The 20,224-nt window shown below is 49.9% G+C and overlaps 1 protein-coding gene across 2 annotated transcripts in view; it reads right to left on the reverse strand.

The window, feature by feature from the left end:
• The window catches only part of CDC14A (cell division cycle 14A), a 103,399-nt gene that overhangs the window by 39,981 nt on the left and 43,194 nt on the right, over positions 1-20,224 (reverse strand). For both annotated transcript variants that reach the window (XM_037051325.1, XM_037051324.1), the window contains exons 5-7: positions 18,929-19,008; positions 3,688-3,754; positions 1,646-1,708 (exon numbers count right to left, since the gene is read on the reverse strand). In XM_037051325.1, the coding sequence (XP_036907220.1) occupies positions 1,646-1,708; positions 3,688-3,754; positions 18,929-19,008 (210 nt within the window). The remainder of the gene's footprint in view (positions 1-1,645; positions 1,709-3,687; positions 3,755-18,928; positions 19,009-20,224) is intronic.

The raw sequence follows: 20,224 nt of genomic DNA on the forward strand, positions 1-20,224 counted from the left end.
AGGACAGCACCGTCCACCTGGAGACAGACTTTGTCCATACATTAAACTAAACTGATGTCACAGGCAAGCCCTGGTTGAAGGTGACAGTATCTAGCAATCCATGTTGCCAATAACTGGTTTAGGGAAAAAAAAAACACCTCCCCTCACAGCGACGAGCGGGTAGTAATGAAAGAAGCATCTCTTCAAAAAGCTGCCCACCCCGCAGTCTGTTTTTCCCTGGAGTGTCAGGGCAAAATCAGAACAGGTTCTTAATTAATATGCCTTGGCCTCTTTCTGTTGAAAAGTAGTTACTTTGAGCAGATTACATAAATATCTTAAAATAGGCTATCGTCCTCAATTAGTCGTTGTTGTCTCTTGTATTCGTCATCCTTTCATTGATGACGGTCCGCACCTGTGAGCTGCCAAGATCAGGCAACACCCCCCCCCCCACGGTGCGGCCCCGGAGCTGCTGCTTTGCCTTCCTCTCCACATCTCNAGCAGGCAACCCCCCCCCCCGCCCCTCCCCGTGCGGCCCCGGAGCTGCTGCTTTGCCTTCCTCTCCACATCTCACCCCCGCCAGGAGCAGGGCGCGGGCCCAGGCAGGACGGCTCGCTTCCAGTCCCACTGTGCGTTGGCCTGTGCGCAGCCAACCCAGGAGCAGCTCCGAAAAGGCGAGCCCTTCTGGGGAACAGCAGAAAGCCCCATTCCGTGTTGTCTTCTTCTGTTTTGTTTGTTTCGTGGACAACCAAAATCTTCCCCGGAGCGAAAGGTCCATTTTTATTTTTTTAAGTGAACTCATCAATGGTTGGATTTCAAGGGAATGGCTGCTCTTAGTTCTCAAGTTCTTTGAGAATCCCTTTAAAAATAAAAACCTGTTGGAAATGTATAACTGTTTAGATACGGACTCTTTGCAGAGTCTTCTGGACCATCACCTGGGAAACACTTCCCAGGACCTCCGCAGCCTGGCGGCCAGAATGAGATACGGTGGATCAGCGCAAACACGACGAAGAATGAGACCGCACTCGGGAAGATGCCTCTGTTTATCAATTCGTAACACAATGGGCCGTTGGCGAGTCACCTGAACGCAGAGCACGGGCCTGGGAGACCTTAGCCCAAGACTTGCACACGGAACAGGGCCTCAGAGGTCCTCGACACCCCCTTACTGGCGGCCTAGCTCCAACAGCCTTTGCCGAAACCCTGCACGGCCGCACAGGCAAGATGCCGCGCAGAAGCTGTGCAATAGCATCCTGGGAAAAAGCCAGGCCGCCTCTTACAGCTCGGCAAACGCAGCCGAGTTTCCAATAAACTGTGCGCCGCCAAAATATTGGCGCGAGTCTCCTTTTGTCTTCAACAGAACCTGAATTTGAAAGCGAGAGTAACTTACAATTTCACTGCCAAACTGTACTTTAAAATTGTTTTTCTCATGACAGTGGAAGGTAACTGTTCATAAAGATTTGATGAAAGAATATATATAGATATACGGCATTTTCCAAAACTCGAAGGCTCCTGATCAAAGCTGAAAAATGGACAAATATAGAAAACTCCAGAATGATTGCTTTTACCAGCTGCTCCATGTGCAACCCCTGAGTGTTAGTGGGCAGTGGGGGGTGGAAACAATTTAATCAATGTGTAATTTTCTCTTACAAAAAAATTTAAATGTACAAACCTCATAGTGTTCGTATTCATCCACGTCAAAAGTCTCAAAGTCAAAAAATCCATGCTGTAATCCCTGAAAGCAGAATTTGAGTTAGTTTTTGCACATTCAACTGGCAAGGCTTCTGCCATTCCCCAAATTCCCACTCATCAATGGTGCCCCCTGACTGGATGGACAATGTCGGGGGACCTTCGGTTCGTAAAACGTTTCTAAAAATCAGCTTCTAACATCAGTCGTTTTGCTTTGCATCTGTCTTACAGGTGGGACTAAACACTTAGAAAAATATGAAAATATGCCCCACAAAATATGTCTCTTGAATTAATTTACATTATTTTGTGTAAAATTGATTTATGTCTACAAAATGCAACAACATACTAGCAAATGTATAGTTCAAACCTATTGAGGCCACCCAGTTCATTGATACCTGACCATAGCAGAATATAGGATAGTGATTCACTTTTCAGATAAAAGAAAATCAAAAATTCTTAGGATGGCTCATCTTTTGTCATTAATGAGACATTTAGAACAAAGGGCTTTTTTTTTTTTTTTACTGAATAGGCCCGTATTTGTCCCTAAAACTCTACGTGGAAAGACTTATGGTGAGAGTTTCTAACAGAGTAAAACTGTACTCGATGGTCTCACAGTTTAGAAGGAAGAACAGATATGCTCAACAACGCGAAGAGAAAGTTGACACTCCTTTTTGTAACAAAATGACTTAGAACTTTTAAAAACTACCCGGCCTGCTCAGATATACTATTTCCAAAAGAAGCAGGGTCCTTTATAAGTCATACAGATTACAAAGAATGCGAAAGCACAGTTACTTTGAAAAGGGACGTGACAAAGTCATTAAAAACGGAAGGAACCACTAAGCAGGCTCCCAGACAGCCATCTTTGACCATACTTTAGAGACCAGCGTTCTCCAAACTGCCGACCATGGACCAGCTGCAGCAGAAACACCGGGAGTTATACGCAGCACACGGGTGTCTAGGCCCCATGCCTGCACCGCTGCATCAGAGGCAGCTGCTGGGGAGGGGAGGGGGTCGCAGACCGGCACTGTTAACCTGCCGCCTTGGGGGATTCTCCTGAGTGCCAAACAGGTACAGACCACTCTCCCAGAACAAGCGGAAGGACTCTGCTCCTCCACCCGTCCCATTCCAGAGACATCGGTGAGGAAACCCCCCCCTGAGCGACCCCTTTCCCACCTTTTCAGACTCTGCGCTTGTGCAGGTCTCTGTGGGGAGGTCCCGCACCCGCGTGACCACGCTTCTGACGCCGCCAGTGCAGCATGACCAGAAAGACGAGCTTCCTGGAGAGGCAGAGCTGTGGCCGCACCCATCTCTGTCCTCAGGAGGTTTGGCGGTCCCTGCCACAAAGATCGCCGGGTGCGTGCCCCACGGAAGAGGCGTTTGAGGGAATGGTGCGTCAGCTGCTTAGAGACTGACAGGCTGGGCGGCCTAGCAGGTCCTCCGAAACCTCATCTACACTCAGGCAAAATAAACTCCAACAGCCGATGAAACAAGAAATTTACCCAAGACCAAGTGCCTCCTCCCCTCTACCGCAGGACGGATGCCACCGATTTCCGCGTCAAGTCGGCAGCTACTGTGACCGCAGGGGGAGCACTTTCTAAATTTCACACAAGTCATACGAGAAATGGGCTGGGCCAGATGGCGGGATAGGCAAAATAATGATGACCACAACAATGACGATGCTGATAAAAATAGAATTACCTTTTCCCCCAGGCATATTTTTAAATGCTGCAATTGTGGATTTTGTATTAGCCACTATCTCCGTAAAGCCTGTTAACTGATGTTACAGGAAGTGTGTGTTGACGGTATTGTTTGCAAGGGGTGGACAGGAGGGCTTAATAGTTTTTAAATTAGAAGAAAAATGTTTGAGAGGTACTTTATAGCTTTACAAAGTTCAAATTCACTTTTTGAACGCCGAGACAGTAGGGCTGAAGTCCCACCAGCAGCACGCAAAGACACTAGCGTCATTCCTTTTCCCATGTGTCACCTCCCGCAGCCCCCGCAGCAGGGACACTTGTCACTCATTACCTTTCTGATTCCCTGCAGGCAGTCGAGGATGGTGAGGTTGTAAGTGCAGTTTCCGAACGAAGCATCCCTGCAAACACACACACACAGAGAAGGTTATGGTTAAACACGGGGGTTTCCACATTCAGATGCGCAAATACCAGTCGGCCGCACGAGTGCCCGCGTGGCCTCCCAGCCGCGGACGAGGTCAACGGGGGGACATGTGAGGACCGGCCAGTTAGTTAACTGCCTGCTCCCCAGCTCCCCAGCTCCCCTGCAGCGGCTGCACCCCGGGGGCGGAATTCATCAGGAAGCACGTGGAAGAGCCCTCACTCGGGGGCCAGACTGTCTCTGTTGCGAGTCCCACCGGCTGGGGCCTTGGGCAAGGGATGTGACCTCTGAATCCCAGTGTCATCCTCTGTGAAATGAAGGCGTGGAGAGCAGCGGCCGTTCACGGGACAGGTGCCGCTCGCATTTATGAAGCAGGACATCCATCACACAGTGCCCGGCAGAGGAAGCACTTAATAAGCACCGTGACCACTATTATTACTGTTCATCGTAACCAGTAGCACTGGACCGTTTCATTACGTAAGACAGAGGTGCCAAATACAACTCTGAAAAGGTGAAGGGGAGGGTAGGTGCGGGTCAGCAGAACCTCGCAGCTATTTTCATGGATTAAATGCCATCTCCCCAACCCTCCCCCCCCCAAAAAAAAGGACAGGATGGTTGCTCTTCCAGACGGCCTCCCCTGGGACCCCCTCCCACCCCGAGAGCTCCCAGGGCACCATGAGGGGTTCTCTCCAAAGGGGTGGGGACCCACTGCCCCCAAAGCCAAGGGCTTCATCCTTTATTTAAGTTTTCAGAGCAACTTAGCAGACCTGCTTCGGGCCACGTAACACTGAAGTATCAAGTTCGGGTCAGTTAAGCAAGGACTGGACCGGAGCTTTAACACTAGCACCCTGCCAAGGTGTCCAAGGCAAGAAACTTGACCTCCAAGCTCTCAGTCTCCCTGCCCAGCCCCCACTGCTGACCCGAAGGAACAGAGCCGTCAGGGACCAGAGAGGACAAGTCGGTCCCGGGGCAGCAAGGGGGTGGGGCTGGCAGTGTCCCACAGGGAGAAAATGACCTCTAAGGACTTTAACATAATAATATAAAATTGAGTGTTACATCACAGCCAGCCCAGGTAACTTGAACCCACGGCGGCTCAGCCATGAATTGAAACGCAACTTCAGCATCATTGAGTTTCAGCATCCCGATGGCCTCGTGTGCGAACAGTAAGTCCGCAAGGCAGCTTGACCGAAATGTCTCCTAAGCCCTGCAGCTCCGAAGTTAACCCAGGTGAGTAGGGCGGGTTGCTCTAGGCCCTTGTCTGATCGCCAGAATTCGTCCGTTTAAAGCTGTTGGGACGCATGGGTCAGTGAAAAACAAAATAACCCCCTTTTCACATACCTTGTTAAAGACATTAAACATCTATCAAGAAGAAAATATGAATGGACCACACCAAAGAAAGAAGTATCTGGGGACCTAAGACAAGACACTGGTGTGTGTGAAGGACCGCACAGTCCCTGTGGGCACTTGCTTCGGTGGGGTGGACGTTCAGGGTCTTATCTGTACCAGGGACCCGTCAGCAATCCGAGGGACCCTTTTCTCAGCCTAAGTTTCACATGCACGAAATAAAATACAAAGGAATAGCAGGAGATTCACTCGATTAAATTTACAGTGAAGAAAAACATTAAGAACAAGTTTCTGTTACAACAATGTGTACTTTTGTATCACCATGCTACACAGCAAGGCATAGGAGTCGGTCTGATAAGGGCCATGAAGAAGAAAGAAATGCAAATAGTATCCATCTTAAGATACAAGCAACAACTGTGATGGAATTACAAACGGCTATGACAAAGTCACACAGGGTTCTGCTGGGACAAAGTCGTATGTGTTGCTAATACTGCTATAGTTCATGTCCAACAATTACAACTAACTGAGTGTCATCCCACAAGGTCAGTGACAATAAAGATAATCCTATTTTGTCAACCCAAATTACTACCTCGCTAAATTAGCTCCACAGACACTAGATTAAAGAACTACTCCTTCAGTAAAGAAAAGGGAATAAAACTTTCACCTTTAAAAAGAAAACAAATACTCTAAGACTAGCAGGTGGTTCTCTATTTCCTCCAGCCTACCTCCCCACGCCCAGACGCAGCGACACAAACCCACAGACGGCAGTTGTCAGAAAACCCAGGCCCAGCCTTCGGACTGTCTGCAAAGTACGGGGAGACTGCACGCTATCTCTCGTCCAAGCAAAGCCACACGCTCCCCAGCGACTAAAAAGGGCGCTGGTGGCCCGAGGGAGCAGACCTGAGAGTTAATATGGCACCTGGCTGAACTGGGGCCCCAAAGCGGTCAGGCCGGCTGGTCAGACAGGCCCAGGCTCACAGACTGGAATGCGTGGTAAGGCGAGCAAAACCATGCAGTCACACTCTCGGGACCCGGAAAGGAGGTGGAACACCTTTTGTGAACACCTGCTCTGCTGGGTCATTCACATGCGTCCGCACATTTAATCCTCACGACAGACAGTCGTGAGGCCAGCAGGTCCCCAAACCTGCCCCAGGCTGGGCAGGGGAGAGAGAAATGGCTCCCTGGTGGTCCCCCGCTCAACATCGTCAAGGGAGAGGAGCCGAGGCAGTGAAGGGCCGCAAACACCTGTGATATACTTTGGGGGGAAGAGAGGGGGGGTATAGGTGGCAGATGAACCCAGGTAGCCACCAGAACCTCACTTAAAAAATAATTTTAGAAAGCTTTTTTTTAAATGGAATCCAACAAGGTCAGAGAGAATGAGAGCGTATACCATAGTGATAAAATCCTGAAGCCCAGAAATCAGGTGAGAGACCTAAGAAGGCCAAGAAACTGAAGACCAAGGGGAACACGAAAAACCACAGAATCGACCCGATTAACAGGAGATGATTCTCCCAAGGCTCAGGAACGGGCCGTGCTGGGTTCCTCCGCAAGTGGGACTGGAGACCACACCGGGAATCCGATCGGAAGCCCACGGGACGACGCAGAGGGAGTTCAGTCTGCAAAAGCAGCGCTGTGTCCCGTCTTCCCGCTGGCTTTCCTCCACCACCCAGCTCGGCGAGAACCACCGGGACCAGGACGGTTGGCCCCACGCGGCGCCCAGTCTGAGTCGGACACGGCGGCCAAGCGCATTTCCCCGGCCCCGCTGCGTGAAGCGGGGGGCCAAGTCAGGAGAACCCCAGGCTCTGGCAACCTCCAAAGTCCCTTCCTCCTCCGGAATGAGATCATTAGTTAACGCAACGCCTTCTCTTCCCCCCACACACCTCTCTCCTGTACCCGTCCCAACAGAATTAAACCATTTTCCGATCACAGGGGAAATAAAGGCACCATCCCAAACCTTTCAGCTCTACATGCCCCCTGGAAAACCCGACTCCTCTAAAGAATGGGTTTTCCCACCTCCTCTGCTCCCCCCAAACCTTCACCTCCAGTGCCCCCCCCCAACCGTCCCTGCCACCCTCGGGCCACCCCGGGAACGCCTCTCCCTGAGCTTGCCAGCGGCCTCTGCCTCACTGAGCCCAGGGGACCTTTATACTTAATTGAGAAAAAAAATCACTCTTTTAACCTTTTCAAGTACGCAATTCAGTCATTTTTAGTAAATTCACAGTTCCCATCACCGCTAATTCCAAAACCACTCTCTCACCCCATAAGGAGGTGCTGCGCTCACTCGCAATAGCTCTCCATTCTCCCCGCTGCCCGCCCACCCCTGGCAATTACTGGTCTCCTTGGTCTCTCCAGGCGATGTGTTTCCAGCGTCATTATATTTCATGTGCCGGCGACAAGCGTCTCCATCCTCGGAGTAGTCTCCTCATTTGATTCCTGGATTTTTCATCACTTCTCTAAACACGACTCCTTCCCCATCTCCCTTGCAAAGCCAGCCATCAGCTCCCAGTCTTACAAAGTTAGGGCTCCCCAAGCCTCGAGTCCAGGCTCGAGTTCTCCCCACTCTCCCCCTAGACAGGAGTTGCCAGCACCGGGAGCTTCCCTGGAGCTTCCCTGGAGCACAGAATGCTGGGCCCACCTGAGTTTCCGATTCCCTAGGTCCGGGGCAGGGCCTGAGACTCCGCATTCCTAACGCCTTGCCTGGTGGGGCTGAGGCTGCTGGTAGGCCGGACCACATTTTGAGAACCATGCCCTGCGCAATCTCATCTACATAAACTGCCACCCCTCGGCCAACCACCTCAAATTTCTCTCTCTAGTGCAAGCTCCTTAAAGCTCTGAATCAGGACAGCCAACGACGCTGCAGGGCACAGTTCCACCTGGGGGTCTTAAGGCAGCTCCTGGTTTGGCCCTTCCTTCACGCACCCATGCCCTCGTCCATTCGCATGTACGAAGCCAACAAGCATTTACTGAGTTGGGTAAGGGGGAAGTGTATTTGTCCACGTCCCTCGTAAAGGACCACGGAACCCCCGCAGACTTCCCCTGAGCAGGGAGAGTTTGCACCCCTTTCCCGCCTGGGAAAAACTCCAGCGCTCACCCTTACTTTCCTGACAGTTTTACCCAGTATTGTGTTACCTCCTTAAACAGGTAAACCAGAGGTGCTCTTCGTTCAGGGGATAAGGTAATGCCCGAACACCCAGAGTTTCTAACCCTCCGCCTCTGCTTTCACCACAAGCATGGGTCTCTAACCCCTAGCACGGAAGACCAAGGACTGACCATCTAGAGACATCCAAACCCTGAGGCAGCTCAGCCTCAAGCTTGACCACCTCCATTCCATCCACCCGGACGATCCTTTCTCAGTGTGACTTCCAGCGTGATGGCCGCCCGAGCCACAGAGCCATTAGGAAGGGATTTTAAAAACCCACGTGAGTGTGGCAACGGGCGGGGCTCCGGATAACATTGAGGGAGCAACTGCATGCGTGACCACTTGTGTAGATGAAGTCGCTGGAATTTTACATTTAGTTTTATGGTTTGCATTTAGTTTGCTGCAAAGAAGCTGAAGAGAAATTCAATGTAAGGAACGAAGGGAAAGGGTTTGCGTCGTCTGGCCCCAGAGCGGAGCGAGAGTCGACTGTGAAACCTTCAGAAACCCTGAGCCCACGTCAGCACCGGCAGGACCGTGCTCACGCCATGGGCACCAGCAAACGCTCTTTCTTTACCAAGCCAGGTGACCAACACGCCGCTGCTAAGAGCCTAAGAGGTCACTCAGCACCTAGCAACCTTGCCCGTGGTAATAATGAGATGAAACCAGAAAGGAAAGGACATGTTTACACAAAACAGTTAGAAGGCATTTCTGGTAATGAGCCTGTTTGAAAAGAAGAACAGGGGCAAGGTGTTTACAACGTGGGGACCACACTGAAGAGTCCCAAAGAGCCGATGACAGAGAGAGAGAGCGGGGGTGACAGTGGTCCCCGGTGGTCCTGATGCTGTGGTTCTCTGTAACGTATCTGGGTGGCAACTGTTAGGATATTTGCAAACACCTGCAGAGCCACGGGTTGGGAGGAGTCTCAGAAGGCATCCTAAGCGTCCTTCCAAGCAATGAACTAAATCCCATCCACCCTGCCACCATGAGCTTCTAAAGGACAAGGAACGTGGCCTTGAAGTCTGGGTGCCCAGAGGCTAGCACAGGGCTGGGCACACTTCTAGGCTGTAGATGCTGAATGAATGAATGGTCAACACCAGGCGATCATTCAACTTATGCCCGAACAACTCCAGTGGCTAGGAACTAGGGACCTTTCAAAGCCAAAATTCCATAAAACAATCTTTAATCATAAACAGTGAACAACAACAAAAACATAATCAAAATAACTGCTGACCAAAGGAACTATGATGCCAGCCACAACACAGAGCGGCACATGTAATTTTGAATATGTTCATAACCAGGTTAAAATAAAAGGAAACCAACTATATTCATTTTAATGTATTTTATATAATCTGATACATCTGTAATAGTACCATTTCAGCATGTAATGAACACAACTATAAATAAGCGTTTTTATATTAAGTCTTTAAAATGAAGTTGCAGTCTATTTGAGTTTTGACTAAACCAGCTCCAAGAGGCTCAACAGCACATTTCACTAGTACTAGACAGTTACCCTGGGGACTGTGTATATCGTATGGACACTTGGGGACCGGGCCCTGCCCCAAAGTACTTTCCACAACTGTCCAAAGTACACCTGGCTCCCAGGCTCTGGCCAAATCCTCGGCTCGCGTGCACCAGCTCCAAGGAAGAGAAGAAGCTGACGGCCTGTATCATCTAGGCCTGCAAATGAGAATGTACTTAACAAGAATCAGTGGGCAGACAAAGCAATCTGCCCCTCACGATGGAGCCAAATCGATGACCGCGCAGGTGCGAGCCAACAGTGGGGAGGGCCGGCCCCCGGGGAAAGTGGGAACTCGGAATCTCCGGAGCTGCGGATCTAGCACGAGGCTCTACTCTGACCACATGGCTCCTCTGAGGAACAGAAGTATGTGAACTCATTGCTACGTCACAGCTTCGAAGGTCCCGCGAAATCAGCAGAATAAATCCTTTTAGAACCAGCCAACACGCGCACCAGCAAGACACGTAAGTGGCTCCCAAGTGATAGCACTCATGTTGCTGTAAAGATAAAAACCGTAGTTAAGAGCATCCTATAATAGGCATTCACACCCTGGCTGGTGTAGCTCAGTGGATTGAGTGCGGGCCTGAGAACCACACGATCGCAGTTCGATTCCCAGTCAGGGCACATGCCTGGGTTGCAGGCCAGTTCCCAGCAGGGGACTCACAAGAGGCAACCATACGTTGATATTTCTCTCCTTCTCTTTCTCTCTAAAGAGAGCTAAATAAAAATCTTTAAAAAAAATAGGCATTCAACCAAATGCCTACGTTCGTTAATGTAAATGATCACAGTCTTGCTCCAAACCGCCTTTCCCACCAAGGCCGGCTCCTGCACTCACACCCTAACGAGCACAAACAGCCTGGCACCGGGCCTCCCCAGACAGCTCGGTGACACTGGGACCGTGCACACAGGACCGAGAACAATCTGAGCCAGTTTTCACAACTCAAGCCACTGAAGCGGAACGTGGCGTAGAGGTGACCCACGGCCTTACGTGGATTTACTGGGTCCCGGGGACCGGAACAGTCGTTTCTGTTATCAGGTCTTAGGTGAAATGGTGAGCGGCTGCCTGCTCGACACTTTCACAACCAAATTCTGATGAAGAGCCTGCTCCTCCTGGTGATCCAAGTCAGCCAATCCGCCCCACCGGTGAGAACGGGTTCGACAGTTTGGGCTGGATAAGCCGCCCGTTGCCATCCCTCAGGAAACTGGCACTCCCCGCTATTCAAAACTCACACAGGCTTCCCCCCCACCGCCGATGTAACAAGCATCAAAAGCCAAGATTTTGGAAAGATTCACAGGTGCAGGACCCCAAAGGTGAACACCAAGAAGCTGAGAGGCAGCGGGCTGTCACAGAGAGAAGTTGGGAAGGAAAGGGAAGCCTCCAGAGGGCATAAAATAAATTTCACTCCTGCATTTTTGATACTCAAGAGAAAAACGTGGCAAGGAGAACCTTCCCTTTGAAGTGCAAAGTTATCTGCTAAATAAACTGCCAAAAGTATCGTATGTCAGCGAACAAACACCTTGTTCAGCGCTTTCGGTAAAGAGATCTGTCTTTTTGTGACATCTACCAGCCCATGTTTACTCCGCTGTGGAAGAATCAGGGGAGCAGCTCAAAGCCGAGCTGTGAGTGGTGCACCCCTCTGCGCCTTTGTCAGGGACTGACAAGTTCAGGCTTGCCCAGAGGACCAAGGTCACCGAGGAGGAGATTTCCAGGTTGAGAGTCAGCCCCGGTGTGAGACGGAGCTCGGCAACAGAGGTCACCAAGGGTGCTCCGAGCACACAACAAACCCTCCCGTCACACAAAGGTCTCGGTCCATTTCAGTGGCACACGCCAGGAAGGGGCTGCCAGTGGGGGGGGGGCAGGGGCATCTGTTGGAGGTCGCCCGGCCTATGAGAAAACTCGAACTTGCAGATGGCTGCTCATGGCAAATAAAATACCCCCACTTGATCAGCCATCCATGTCCAAGGCTCTCAGAGAAAAAGCACAGGAACAGTCCCACAAACATCAGCATGTTTACTCTGATCCCGAGACGTGGACAGGTGTCCCAGGGTGTTTCGGAGGCAGAGTTCTGCCAGGTGTTAACAGAAACTTGGGGGACGAGGGGGGAGGGGCTCAGGATGAAGCACTTCGGAAAATTCCGAGTCGAGCAAAATTAGACCGGTCACTTTATCGGTCAAAAACACTTAGAATCTTAAAAATTGAAGTGTGCTTTGTACATCTCCAAGACAGAGAGCTCCAAACTTATTTGATCCCTGACTGTTGTGGGGAGCCGGGCACCGTAGATCACAGAGAGCTGTCATGCTCAGCCCTGGCGACATACCGCACTCACGTAGGTGGTTTTCCTAAAGCCCAACACCCAGGCCAATTCTATCAGAATTTCTGGAAATAGAACTCAGGCAACGACATTTTTTTTAAAGCTTCCCAGATTTTTGAAAATCCAGGATGGGAATGAACAGATCTTTGGGGAAACATGGACCTATAAATTCTGCCACCTTCTCCAGGCCAAAATAAAACAGCCAGAACAAAAATGCATTCCTGGGCCCACCCAGGAAGAGGTCTGCCCCCCACCCCACCCTGCTCCGGTGACCTAAACAAAAAAAAAACAAACCACTAAACTAACAATCGGTGATACAAGAGCAAACCTTCAACCAGGCTTCTTTCACGTGATGCTGAGTCGCCCCTCTGTCCACCGCGCCTCGGCCCTCAGCCACTACGCTTCCTACCACCCTCTCCATCTTTGTCTGCAAACCCAGGAGCCTGGGTTATTTCTTGTCTGCGGAGCTTTATTTCCCATTTAATTTTATACATCACAGGGATATTAGGTTTTGGTACATTGATGAATCACCATCGATACCAAAACAATGTACCAAGCTGGCACACAGGGACCAATAAACCGAGGGTGTAAACGAATTCAAAAGCACCGCAAGATCTAAACGAAGACTGGTGCGGTTCAGCCCAGCTACCTCGCCCACGTTCTTGTGAGACTGAAGCATTTTCACAAGTGCTGTTTTATAAACCACCCAAGAATGCAGATGTGAACACCGCTGCCAGGGGTGGCCAGGACAACCGCCTGGGAATGACATAGAGATGGTGGTCTCGCGGGACGGCAGACCAGCTGCGGTCCCTGTGACCTTGCAGAAGGCTAGAAGTTGGGCATGAACTCAAAGGAAGAGGACCTGAAGAGATGCCTCCCAGGCCCGCCCATCCAAACTCTGCTGGCTCGGACCCCAGAACTGAGAGGTCCACATTCCCTCGAACGTGCTAGAGATAAAGGGAGTCGAAGAACCAAAGAGGTGAACAGCACCCGGTTCCCCTCATTTTCAGCTGAAGTGACTCTTGACAAATACATTGTCTAGCTTAGTACGGGTGAAAAGGACAGCTGTCGACACAGCTACTGTATAATTAAATGGGACACCCTAATACTGACATCAAACCACACCCAACTGGGTGTCACACTGAGCCAGAAGTTAAACCTTCTCTGAAGCCTACAGTACTTAATAAAATCACGAGTAGACAGTAAATGGGGGTGGGGGGGGACTGGGCAAAAGGGGTTAAAAGGCACAAACTTCCAGTTACAAGATAAACAAGGACTAGAGACAGAACACACAGCCTGATGGCTGCAGTGGACACCGCCATCTGGGACACCCGACAGCTGCTGAGAGACCAGACCCCCAAAGCTCTCACTGCAAGGGAGTCCACCGTGTGCTGCTCTACAAGGTGGCAGGAGTCCGTGAACCTCGCGGTGGTGATTGGTACAGGTACGCCAACTAGCTGGGCTCTACCCGGGGTGTCCGACCCTCGGCCCAGGAAGGCTATGCATGCGGCCCAACACAAAATCGTAAATGTACTTAAAACCTTTTTTTTTTTTTTAGCTCGTCGGTTTTCCTTAGTGTTTGTGTATTTAATGTGTGGCCCAGAGACGCCAAAAGGCCGGACACCCCTGCATGTACACCTGAAACTTACACAGCATTCTATGTTGATTCTATCTCAGGAAAACGGGGAAAAATAGGCAGTCAAGTTACCCAAATCTTTGCTTTAATTTGCCCCATTTTGAAGTGCTTTTTAACTAAGTTAATAGAAAGCTATAATTTACTTTTCTAAAATATATTTTATTGAAAAAATATATATATATTTTACTGATTATGCCATGACAGTTGTCCCATTTCTCCCCCTTTATTCCCCTCCACCCTGCACACCCCCTCCCACCCGCATTCCCCCCCTTTAGTTCATGTCCATGGGTCATACATGTAAGTTCTTTGGCTTCTACATTCCCCATACTATTCTTAACCTCCCCCTGTCTATTTTGTACCTTCCATTTATGCTACTTATTCCCTGCACCTTTTCCCCTCTCTCCACCTGCCTCCTCTCCACTGATAACCCTCCATGTGATCTCCATTTCTGTGATTCTGTTCCTGTTCTAGTTGTTTGCTTCATTTGTTTTTGTTTTTGTTTTAGGTGTGGTTGTTAATAACTGTGAGTTTGTTGTCATTTTACTGATAGGTCCCTTTAACATTTCATATAATAAGGGCTTAGTGATGATGAACTCCTTTAATTTGACCTTATCTAGGAAGCATTTTATCTGCCCTTCCATTCTAAATGATAGCTTTGCTGGATAGAGTCATCTTGGATGGAGGTCTTTTTGCCTTTCATGACTTTGAATACTTCTTTCCAGCCCCTTCTTGCCTGCAAGGTTTCTTTTCAGAAATCAGCTGATAGTCTTTATGGGAACTCCTTTGTAGGTCATTGTCTCCTTTTCTCTTGCTGCTTTTAAGATTCTCTCCTCATCTTTCATCTTGGCTAATGTAATTATGATGTGTCTTGGTGTGTGCTTCCTTGGGTCCAACTTCTTTGGGACTCTCTGAGCTGCCTGAACTCCCTGGAAGTCTATTTCCTTTGCCGGATTGGGGAAGTTCTCCTTCATTATTTGTTCAAATAAGTTTTCAATTTCTTGCTCTTCCTCTTCTCCTTCTGGTAGATTCCAAGATCTATGATTCAGATCTTGGAATGTTTAAAGATGTCCTGGAGGTTCCTAAGCCTTTCCTCATTTTTTTGAATTCTTATTTCTTCATTCTTTCCTAATTGGATGTTTCTTTCTTCCTTCTGGTCCACACCGCTGATTTGAGTCCTGGTTTCCTTCCCTTCACTGTTGGTTCCCTGAGCATTTTCCTTTATTTCACTTAGCATAACTTTCACTTTTTCCTCTAATTTGTGACCATATTCAACCATTTCTGCGAGCATCCTGATTATCAGCATTTTGAACTGTGCATCTGATAGGCTGGCTTTCTTTTCGTCGCTTAGTTATATTTCTTCTGGAGCTTTGATCTGTTCTTTCTTTTGGGCCTTTTTTTTTTGTCTTGGCACACCTGTTACGTATGAGGAGCGGAGCCTTAGGTGTTCACCCAGGGCGGGGCAACCCACAGCCCTGTGTTGTGACGCTGTACGTGGGGGAGGGTCCCAGAAAGAACAGTGTCTCTTGCTCAGCTCTCCACGGACTTTCAGTCACTTCCTCCGCCTCCCACAATCAAATTGGGCCCTGCTGGTGCTGATTCCCAGATGGTGGGTTTGTGTACATTCGAGGACCCTGTGGGTCTCTCCAATGCACTCTCCTGTGAGGCTGGGTGTTTCTCCAACCGCCGCAACCCCCACAGGTGTTTTCTGTCAGAGGTTTGAGGCTTTATTTCCCCCCTGGAATCCTGGGTTGTGGGTCTGTCTCGCTCCCTGGTTGTTCCTCCCGGTTCATCTGCACGCAAACATGGGACCTCCTGGTCAGCCAGCCGCCACCTCGTCCACCCCGGTCCTCCAGCCGCCACCTCATCATGCATCTCTCCACCCGGCTGCCCGTCTCCGCCCCTCCTGCCAGTCTGGGTGAGTGTTTCTTCTTTAACTCCTTGGTTGTCGGACTTCCATATACAGCTTGAGTCCTGGTGTTTTTTTTTTTTGTTTTTACATTTGTTGTTGTCCTTCTTTTGGTTGTGCGAGGAGGCACCGTGTGTCTCCCTATGCCTCCATCTTGGCTCGAAGTCCAACCTGCTTTCTCTAATTTAAATTCTTTAAGGATAAATCCCGATAGAAAAACTCAACCAGGGAGTCCCTCCAGTTCTAACGACGCACCTACACCACAAACGTCCTCGTACCCTCGTGTGCCTCCTCCCTGGCCTGCTGCCTTCAGGAAGACAACCTGTGCTGGGCAAATGAAAACCCGCAGCACCCAGAACTGGCCCCTGCACGGCTTCTCCCGTTTCATCCTCACGGGAAAAGCATTCAGGGGCTCACCCCTAACATACCCTCCACTCCCCAGCCCCAGGGTGAAACCTCCACCCTCCATCTTCCTGCGGCATCTGCCTCCTTGCTCTCATCAAGCACCGTAATCGCTCACCAACCTACACACTTACACACCAGGTACTGAGTTCCCTGGGGCGGCCACCTCATCGCCCTACTCCTCTTGGGGGACCCAGGAGACTGTCACAGTGACTGGCGCGGAGGAAGCAATAAATAAATGAACGCACCCATTGTTCTCTGGCACACGATGAGAAGAGCCCAATCCGGCCCTCAAGAGAAGAGTCAGCCACCCAAACAAGACATCGCAACACAGACGTTTGCTTTGATGGCATAAAGGGCACGTGATAGGGTGTCATCCCCCCTTCTCCCTCCCCTACCTCCCCCAGCTCCTCTCCCTCGGGTCCTCGCCACACTGTTGTCCGTGTCTATGAGGTGGTCGTGTCTTTGTTTTTGCTCAATCCCCTCACCTTTTTCTGAAGACGATTCCTGAGGCCACTGCCTTGGCCTGGGCCACAGACTAACTAACATCAACTCACAGCTTATCTTAGTACCAGCGAAACTTAAGTTTCTTTCATCAAATCCCGGCAAACTCACAGGATTATCTTTCCCACTAAATCATAAATCCACGACGTTGCTGTATTTTCTGCCTCCCACGTACGGCTCGTGAAGAGTCTAGATGTAGAAATGCAGCTAAATACAGACACAACTCCTGGGGTCTTGAAAGACACAGAGCTATGTTCAAGGTCAACCTATTAACAGGAAATAGGTGCTTACACCAAGCACAAACGCCTCATATTTGCATTCGGCATGCTTTTTTCATATGAGTAGCTTTATCAAACAGATTACAAAACTCTCCTTATGTCTAACAACAATCCTGTAATCTTCCTTAGAGTATTGTCTGGGTTTCTTTCTTCTAAAATACATTTGAGACCTTGGGAATTAAAAAACGAGAATTCAAATGATAGCAAACCACCTGAAGGTCTACCTGTCAGAGATGGGTTAATTGTACTCTTGAACACGGTACAGAAATAATACAGAATGAGGAAGGAAGCTGTCTACATACGAATATGAAACGACAGCCAAGAGGAGTTACGTGAAAAAAATCGAGGTACAGAATAGTATACACGGTGTGCTGCATTTGGTGGTAAAGATGGGGAGACTAAAAACTGCATGCCTTGCCCTGGCTGGTGTAGCTCAGTGGATTGAGCACAGGCCTGCAAACCAGACGATCGCGGTTCAATTCACAGTCAGGGCACATGTCTGGGTTGCAGGCCAGTTCCCAGTGGGGGACGCATGAGAGGCAACCATATATTGATATTTCTCTCCCTCTCCTTCCCTTCCCCTCTAAAGATAAATAAATAAAATCTTTAAAAAAAAATTTTTTAAAGAATGCATGGCTTTATCTGCTTATATGCACATATGGAAACTTTAGAGAGAGAATAAACTAACACAGAAGTTCAAGGAGGGACTGGACAGGGGAGAATCAAGGGTGAGAGGGAGCATTTTCACTGTAAACCTTCTTATACTTTTTAATATTTTTAAACTGTGTTAGTGTGTTTACACTTTCAAATATTTACATAAAAACAATTTAGAAAAATAGACTACACCTGTAATAATTATGATTTAATTCTACATTAAATAGTAATAATTTTTGTACTATCTCCTTTCCATTCTGATTTTCTTAATTATCCAGAAACTCGGGAAACAAATCACTTAGCACATATAAGCTAAAAATATAGTCACACTTAATAATCTGTCATTTTTTTTTTGCCTGCCGTTCAATAGCTAATTAGCTCATACTCCAGATTTGGGGGGGATACCTCCTCTCACGGCTTTACCCCCTGATTTTGCGGAGAAGTTCAAGTAGAGTGGGTACAGCCACGTCCATCCCCCCTCCCCACCCTGGTACCCCCCCCACCCCATGCCTAATAATGCCCCCTCCTGTGGTCTGAGAAACAGAGGTAAGAATCCCTGGAACCTTAAGGGATTCCATCTTAATTCACTCCTTGAAATGTTTACTAAAAACACGTTTAAGTGGCAGGCACTGGGGTGCCCCCTCCAAGTCGGCAGGAGAATAAGGGGGACAGACCGGCAAGGAGGCCCCCTGGGCCCCTCTGCTCCCTGCTCCCACTGGTGCTGGTGACGATGACATCAGAGACAACGAGCAGCCCGTGTGCTTGTTGGTCTGGACACACAAATAAGCCAAAAAGGCAAAAACACTGTGATCACCCACAGCTCTATCAGAGATGACTACTGTGCAGGCTTCAATGTATTCCGTCCCCTTCTACTTTTTAAACAACCCCAAGTTTACCCAAAGTTTTAAAAGATCTTCTTTGGGTGACACTGACAATACCTTCTTTCCCAAGAGTGGAATGAAGAAACAGCCTTCTTCCCTCAAGATGAAAGCCAGATGCGTGGACTAAACAGGGAACTCGGGGCTCCCACCCAGTGTCTGCTTCTGGGAAGACACTCAGAGGGTCTTATTCTACATCCCCAACCCCTGACATTCGGTCAGAGCCCACCCACGGCTCTGGAGAGGAGGGAATAAATGGACGCATCAGCGATGTGGATTACAAAAAGCTAACAGATCCAGACATGGTTATTAGCTCCTAAGTCAGGCACCCTCTGTGCTGCAACTGTCAAGATACAGAGAGGACTCAAGGGAGAAATTAATCCCTAAAAAGAGAAAGCTGTTTTACTCTTACTGGATAGGGAGGGGGGGCAAAACTCTGCAAAAAAAAAAGGAAATAATAAAAACTGCCATCTCATTTCACTCCATGGAACATAAAACAATGAATACACACAATAACCCCACTGTAAAGTAGCGCGCCATCTGGCCAGGAGCGGCAGCCCAGGGCTCGCGAGCAGCCAGCTGTACCTGAATGGAAGGTAGGGGGGGTTGGAGCCAGACAGGAGAGCTCGGTAGGCTTCTTCTGGTGTCTTCTTCAAATAGATGACCTGCGACAGATAAACAGCAACACTTAGAACACCACCAACGAATGACAGGAGGCTGTACGACTCCCCAAATTTGCATGTCACCCCTTCCTCTTTGAGGGGCAACTGTCACCGGTGACAAATGTGGATCTTTAAGACAGCGATCACACTGCCCAGACTTCCCTCTCGGCCTTTGGCCTAAGGACGGGTGAGAGCTCCGAGACGAAAGGCAGACACACAGAGGCCGCCCAGCGCTGTGTTCCAGGCGCAAGGTGCAGGTGTCCCCGCAGGGCCTTCCCGTCCGGGGGTGGCATGGCTGCACCCCCACGGTGGCCCTGTGTGCTCACCAAAGACCAACGTGGGCCCGCCGCCCTGTCCTTCACAGGCAGCCCGCCGTGAGGCAAGGCAGGGCCCCACGAGCACTGGAAGACGTCTGTCTCGGGGTGGGCACAGCCCCCACGGGAGGCCTCCTGCGTTCTCCACCTGCGCTGAGGACCGCCCGGCTGCTCTCTGAACGCTCAATAAAATCACAATGAAACCGTGCAAACGCACGCAGCTCAGGGCGCCACCAGACAGATTCCCTTGGCTCTTGACAGCAAGGAGACCCGAATCCCCAGGGTCCAGCGGGACACGCTAATCCTGAAGAAGTCAACAGAAGGGGCCCGCCACACCGACCCATGGCTTCCATGGGATTAGCACGCTGGCTCTCGTCAGGGCCTGGAACCCCTCAATAGAATGTACGTTCTTGCGGGGCAAAGACAGCGATTCACAGAGATAAATAGTCTGCGTTAAGTGCTGAGAAGGAAGTAAACAGCGTCCTGAAATGAGAGTCGGGAGGGGCTGCTCGAGGTTAGGAGTAAGGGAGGGTCTCTTTGAGACACGGGGGGTAAGACGTGCAGGGGCGGGGGGAGCCAGCTGGCTGCCCACAGTGACGAGCAACAGCAATGGTGGGCGACTCTGCTGCCGGTACAGGTGCAGTTTCACGCTTAGTCCTGGCCCAGGCCATGGGTCCTTCTCCTCCCGAGTCTGAATCCAATGTGACTCCTAGAACCGCCTCCCCTGAGACTTCTCAGCATTCCATCCCTCTCAGGCCCCGACCGCAGAGCCACGCGTGTTTCTGCGACGAGAATGGCAGAGACCAGTCCTTACAAGGCAGGGCTTCCCTCTCTGCGTCCAGTTCCCTTGAGCTTCAAGCTATTCCCCTAGCAACGTATTACACGTATGGAATGATTAACAACGT

Source organism: Sturnira hondurensis, unplaced genomic scaffold (genome assembly GCF_014824575.4).
Source record: "Sturnira hondurensis isolate 20B ecotype Veracruz unplaced genomic scaffold, ASM1482457v3 Scaffold0007217, whole genome shotgun sequence".
Lineage (NCBI taxonomy): Eukaryota > Metazoa > Chordata > Mammalia > Chiroptera > Phyllostomidae > Sturnira > Sturnira hondurensis.